The 7185-nt window shown below is 34.6% G+C and overlaps 1 protein-coding gene across 1 annotated transcript in view; it reads left to right on the forward strand.

The window, feature by feature from the left end:
• Positions 1–1830: 1830 nt before the first annotated feature.
• LOC111083956 (macrophage mannose receptor 1-like) overlaps positions 1831–7185 on the forward strand; it is a gene marked incomplete at its 5' end in the record, with an annotated part of 6930 nt that continues 1575 nt past the window's right edge. Inside the window, 3 exons of the mRNA XM_022380714.1 lie at positions 1831–1965; positions 2552–2709; positions 3639–3738. Coding sequence (XP_022236422.1) covers positions 1831–1965; positions 2552–2709; positions 3639–3738 — 393 coding nt within the window. The remainder of the gene's footprint in view (positions 1966–2551; positions 2710–3638; positions 3739–7185) is intronic.

Genomic DNA, 7185 nt, shown 5'->3' on the forward strand with positions numbered 1-7185 from the left:
GAAATTTCAATTCTCAACGTCAGGTAATTCACGACATTTTGACATGTTATATTTCAAGCAACAGATCCAATCTTACTTAGTGGTGAATGTAATTAGTTGAAAAGCTTTCCAGATACCAGGGAAGTAAACACTGATTAGACTTTGCTAATGACACGGGACCACATAACTTCTGGTTTGGTTTTAGAAACAGCTTAAGCTACTCAAAATTTAACGAGAGAATTATTTTTCTAGAAATAAACGCAGTTGTTAATCTCTATTTTTCGATAGTTCGATAAATTCTACTGTTTCTAAAATGAAGTTTAAAAGTTTGTTTTATACGTATTACAACTAGGGATTACATATGCTCTTCATAATTTTTAACCTTTATCCAAACAAACATACCGTTATTTTGATTCGGTGAACAACAGACTTCTCATACCAAATGCAGTATTCATATTGTGTAATATTAATAACAAACATTTCTGTAGACAGAATTTAAGAACTTACTAATTGAAGTCCAGCCTTTTGGACAGTTGCCTTCGATCTTGGGTGGTTCACTCGTGGGTATGGGGGTAGGGAGGTTACCGTGTGGACGCTTGCAGATTAAGCTTTCCACTAAATTACAATGGTTCAGAACCCACTTTCCTGTCAAAAAATCATACAAATTATTGTCCGTGTCAAGCAGCTAGATAGACCTAAAACTAGCTAATCTTTGGTTTAAAAAACCTGATTTCTAAAAGTTAAATGATTTTAAAACCGTTCGCAACATACGCACTTTGTCAAAGATAAAAAAACCTGCTTCATACAAAACTCGAGTTCTAAATGTAAAACATCGCAGAATAGTCACCATTCTTACACAAAGTTGGCTAACACCACCTAAGATAGAGAAATCACGTAGGTTTCTTAAGTCGTTTAGTGTGGAGAACCCTGTTCTTTTTGTTGCTATAGGGATCATGATCTTTAAACGTAAAAACAAACTTCTTTCTCCCAGTTTAGACAAATATTTGCGAAGTGGTATCTTAACTTTTAAAGACGGTAAACCTAGATCACAGAAGTGGTATTTTAACTTTAAAAGAAGGTAAACCTAGACCACAGAAGTGGTAGTTTAACTTTAAAAATAGGTAAACCTAGACCACAGTAGTAATAGTTTAACCTTAAAAGTAGGTAAACCTAGACCACAGAAGTGGTATCTTAACTTTAAAAGAAGGTAAGCCTTGATTAATAACCAGATTTATTTCAAACATTTGATGATTAGTCTTTACGAAAAATAAATTACTTTTATATCCAATCAAAACACTTTAAAACCAACAAATCAACATCAATTATGTTTAACTGTCATCCAGGCATCACTTCTCCGAATAGCTCTCATTACCCACTGCAGTTCCTCCCTTATTTCATATTGTTACGTCTCCGTTTGTTAATTGATTTCCCGTAAATTCGTTTCGACGAAACTTTAGCGACACAAGTCCTTACTTAATAAAACTGGTTTATTCTTTTCGAATATAACTTTACGATACACTTAATTTCAACAATCGCGTTAAAACAAACGCTATAACAACGAACGTGCTCAACTTCAATAATACTCTCTGACTGCAGATCAATTACTCACTGTCTACACACACATTGTCACGTCACGCCGTGACCATCTTATATATATATCAGACCACCCCCCAATCTAGTAAATGCTAGAGCACTCCCGAAGGAACGGGATAGTTCTTTGTTATATATTAACAACACTTCATGTAACGAGTTGATAGTTGTTATTGAAATCTTTAAAGTACTTTATTAGTTTAATTCTTGTGTACTGTTGAATTATTTTACCCATGTAACATATTTTTATTCTATATGTAGAACAGAGCAGTAAATGTTTCAAGTTCTTTGGTGTGAAGGACGAAAACAAACTTGCCTGGACAGACGCTCGTGATGCTTGTAAAAAAGTGGGTACGAATGGTGACTTGGCGAGTGTTAGTAGTGAGATCGAACAACGTGAGTTGATAAAGACGTTAAATCAGTTAACAATTTATCTAAAAGTATCAGATAAATATCAGATTAAACGAGAAGTTCAAGAGAATGTTTTTAATGTGAGGGGAAAGTTACTTGTGTTTCTCATCGTCATTTACTTACGTAGGTTTGACACATTTCTAACCGTGATTTTAAAAACAAACTTATGAGTTTTGTATTTTCAACAAAAACATTTAAATATTCTGGCTATATAATATTAAGGTTCAATCCTGCAATATAAGTGTGCTTGGTGTGGGAGGGGATAAAGATAGTCACTTTTGTTGAAACTGTATTATTAAAACGCTAATTGTAGCTCATCTGTTTTATAGGATTTCAACTGTATGATATTTCTGTATCATTAACATGTAGGTAATTTTCAGAAGATAAAATTAAAATGGAATCTATTGCACCGCAATAGGCTGAAAGTGCAATTAAAAAACGACGACCAATCATAAATAAAATTCTGGAGAAACTTTTTCAAATTTACTAATGAATTTAAACGCTTTTTTGCTAGAGATCAGCAAACCTAATATCTTTCTTTCGTAATATATGACACTGTCTTTTATTCTAGTTCTCTTGAGTACCATGTTGACGAACAAACGGTTTAATGTGTGGATTGGACTTAGCAGGCTAAGTTCAACTGGACTGCTCACTCGGACTTTTGGCTGGACTGACAACACACGTATTTTCTATGTGAACTGGGCCCCTGGCAGCCCTAGTTCATTTTGGGTGAGTAATTTTATAGCTCACTTCAAGAAATCTTAAACCTAAAATAAATGAAATAGGTAACTAACCGGTTGACTTTAAAGTCGTTTAGATTTGTTTGTTTCTTTCAGAAATATGTATATAAAGCAACACAAATGGATAGCTGCACTTAGTCATTTCTAAATCTGAACTCATAGATTGGAGGGAAGGCAGCACTCACCACTAACTCTTGGACTTTCGTTTGACCGAGTACTGAGAGCTGACCGTTACTATTATACAGCACCATCGACCTTAAAGTGTAGGACGGTTTTTATGAAAACGGGACGCGGACCACGAACCATAAGACCTATAGTCCAAGTATGCTAACAACTAGGTTCCATTTGGCCATGTGACATCAGAGAAACTACGGTTTAATTCTGTTTCAATCAAGTTAACCATAACTGAGGCTGATTTGTTTATAAATGTAATAAGGGAAATTTTTAAGCTAGTTTCCAAGCCGTGGAACATTTTAGAAACATTTTTGGTCTCTTAAGGACATTGTTGTAGATAACTACTGATCCGTGTGACATTCAATAATATTTTTTATATCTTTCAAGGACAAAGCTTTCGTTAGCTTCTGAGCTTTGGAACATTTTGGAATGTTCTTGATATTTTCATTGATAATATCTTAGGGACAGTTTGTTGTACCCATAAGCCATGGAACATTATTGGCTGTTTTTCTTCTACTAAAGACCCTGTTGTAGCTATCTTCCAAGCCGTGGAACATTCTAGGATGTTCTAAATTTAATAATAATAGCCTCCTACAGTTAGATTTCAAGGATCATAATAGTTTGTTTCTTGATGTAAAATGGACAACATTCGGTTAATTATGGTGCTAAACAAACGAGTATCAAGATAATGGTTTTCTACAGTATTAGTTAATATAACAAATTGTTTGTGTTTTTTCTATCCAGAAACGATGTGTTACAATGTTAGGATCACCTGTGCGAGCTGGACGATGGATCGATAGTTCTTGCTCTGAAAAACAAGGTTACGTCTGCCAACAGCCTAAAGGTAAAAACATAATTATTGTTCTGAGCAAAGTGGTTGAGTTATAGTAACCTAAACGAAAATAATATTATATATTTCCGGTTTAGAGAATAGAATTATGCCTGCTACTGTCTAAGGATATGGAATAGTTTTGCTTTGATAAGAAAGAGGTAAGAAATAGTGCGATTGTTTCTTATTTTAATTTACCCTAAGACGCTGACAGACTTAACCCTAATTTTCATAGTGCAAGTTTTTTGTTTGTAGAAGTAGGGATACGACCGTCAGCATTTAAAGATAAGGAATGGAATCTACACTTATTGTTCTGAAAATTAGGGTCATGTCTGTAAGTATTTAAATATGAGAAATAGAGTGCATGTTTCATGTTCTGGGAAGTAGGGTTATATGTGTGAGTAAAGGTTAAGCCATATTTAATATCTAGGTTTCGTACTTTTACTTAGCCATTATTTTACTGGACGGTTACTTCACACACGTTTATAAATATGATTAATCGTGTTTTGTAAGAACAACGTAACAGATTGTATGTTGTCTTTGAAACAATTCCCTCTGTCGTTGATTGAACTAAGATGGATAACTTTGATTACGAGCTATTGCCAGACATCACAATATACACAGTAAGAAACTATTGTTCAGAGTAGTTCCATTAATCTCAGACCACATTTTCATGACAGATATGATAACGTAAGACATCACAATATACACAGTAAGAAACTATTGTTCAGTGTAGTTCTATTAATCTCAGACCACATCTTGATGACAGATATGATAAGGTAAGACATCACAATATACACAGTAAGAAACTATTGTTCAGAGTAGTTCTATTAATCTCAGACCACATCTTGATGACAGATATGATAACGTAAGACATCACAATATACACAGTAAGAAACTATTGTTCAGAATAGTTCTATTAATCTCAGACCGCATCTAGATGACAGATATGATAACGTAAGACATCACAATATACACAGTAAGAAACTATTGTTCAGAGTAGTTCTATTAATCTCAGACTGCATCTAGATGACAGATATGATAACGTAAGTAATTTGTCTGCTTGTTGTTGTTGAACAATGTAAAGCTTGTATATTAAAAGATGAATTATGTTGAGAAATTCATAAAAGCTGATAGATGATTCTATGTTAAAATTTATACATCTATTAACTTGTACTACTTAACTGTACTAACGTTTCCTTTTGCCTTGTTTGGTAATGAGCATGAATATTGCTACTATACAACCACATCTAATATTTGGCTGAAAGCATAAAAAATACGTATCAATTGCTTAGATTAAAACATAGCGCTCATTTCACCTAATCATTTAAGATGTTTAAAATCGTTAGGCTTATCATGTTTCTGACACAATTTAGTGAAAGAATGATATAGTTGGACTACCTTCATAATGAACAGAAGTATTGTTTAGGTGCTTCAAACTCCGTCCATAATGAACAGAAGTATTGTTTAGGTGGTTCAAACTCCGTCCATAATGAATAGAAGTATTGTTTAGGTGGTTCAAACTCTGTCCATAATGAACAGAAGTATTGTTTAAGTGGTTCAAACTCCATCCATAATGAACAGAAGTATTGTTTAGGTTGTCCAAACTCCGTCCATAATGAACAGAAGTATCGTTTAGGTTGTCCAAACTCCGTCCATAATGAACAGAAGTATTGTTTAGGTTGTCCAAACTCCGTCCATAATGAACAGAAGTATTGTTTGGATGCTTCAAACTCCGTACATAATGAACAGAAGTATTGTTTAGGTTGTCCAAACTCCGTCCATAATGAACAGAAGTATTGTTTAGGTACTTCATACTCCGTCTATAATGAACAGAAGTATTGTTTAGATGCTTCAAACTCCGTACATAATGAACAGAAGTATCGTTTAGGTGGTTCCAACTCCGTCCACAATGAACAGAAGTATTGTTTAGGTGCTTCAAGCTCCGTCCATAATGAACAGAAGTATTCTTTAGGCGCTTCAAACTCCGTCTATAATGAACAGAAGTATCGTTTAGGTTGTCCAAACTCCGTCCATAATGAACAGAAGTATTGTTTAGGTGCTTCAAACTCCGTCCATAATGAACATAAGTATTGTTTAGGTATTTCAAATTCCGTCCATAATGAACAGAAGTATTGTTTAGGTGGTTTAAACTCCGTCCATAATTAACAGAAGTATTGGTAGGTGGTTCCATCAACGTCCATAGTGAAGAGAATAGAAGTATTGTTTAGGTACTTCAAACTCCGTCCATAATGATCAGAAGTATTGGTAGGTGGTTCCATCTACGTCCATAGTGAAGAAAAGGGAAGTATTTTTCATGTGGTTCTTACCACGTCCATAATGATCAGAAGTATTGTTTAGGTGGTTCTATCGACGTCCATAGTAAATAAATGGGGAGTATTTTTCATGTGGTTTTTACTACGTCCATAATGACCAGAAGTATTGTTTAGGTGGCTCCATCGACGTCCATAGTGAAGAGAAGGGAAGTATTTGTCATGTGTTTTTACTACGTCCATAATGACCAGAAGTATTGGTAGGTGGTTCCATCTACGTCCATAGTGAAGAAAAGGGAAGTATTTTTCATGTGGTTTCTACTACGTCCATAATGACCAGAAGTATTGTTTAGGTGGTTCCACCGACGTCCATATTGAAGAAAAGGGAAGTATTTTTCATGTGGTTTCTACTACGTCCATAATGACCAGAACTATTGTTTAGGTGGTTCCACCGACGTCCATATTGAAGAAAAGGGATTTATTTTTCATGTGGTTTTTACTACGTCCATAATGACCAGAAGTATTGGTAGGTGGTTCCATCTACGTCCATAGTGAAGAGAAGGGAATTATTTTTCATGTGGTTTATAAGTGGTAAATTTAAAGACCATAATAATGTGTGTCAACCCAACGTTAACTTCTTTAGGTTGAATTCTATAAAAATGTCTACCATTAACGAAAGCTTAAAAACGCTACTAATTGTTTTTATTCTTTGAGAAGGGAGGAAAAGAGCGATTTTTAGGGGGTCTAAAGAACATAAATCAGATTTGCCACTTAACCTAAAGTTTTCAAATGCAGCTCTGTTAAAGGGTGAGAACACATAATGAATCTTAGAAACAAAACTTCTAAACCATTTGGTTAATCTTGTTCCTGCGCACAAACTCCCAGCATGCAGAATTCTCTCAAAAACATAAATATATACGTAAACCACCAGGATATCTCTTCTGTTTACAGCGAAAATACTCAGCCTCCACGTGATGTGAGGAACGTGGTAAGTGATAAAGGTGAAAACCTAAACTATATTTTAAATATCTTAACTGGTCTGTTCTAAACAATGGGTATGTGGAGGTGAAAGCAATGGGTAATAGAGCTGTTATATTTCCCAACCAAACTGGAGGTCAAGCAATGGGTAATAGAGCTGTTATATTTCATAACCAAACTGGAGGTCAAGCAATGGGTAATAGAGCTGTTA

This window comes from Limulus polyphemus, unplaced genomic scaffold (assembly GCF_000517525.1).
Source record: "Limulus polyphemus unplaced genomic scaffold, Limulus_polyphemus-2.1.2 Scaffold12407, whole genome shotgun sequence".
NCBI classification, from domain to species: Eukaryota; Metazoa; Arthropoda; class Merostomata; order Xiphosura; family Limulidae; genus Limulus; species Limulus polyphemus.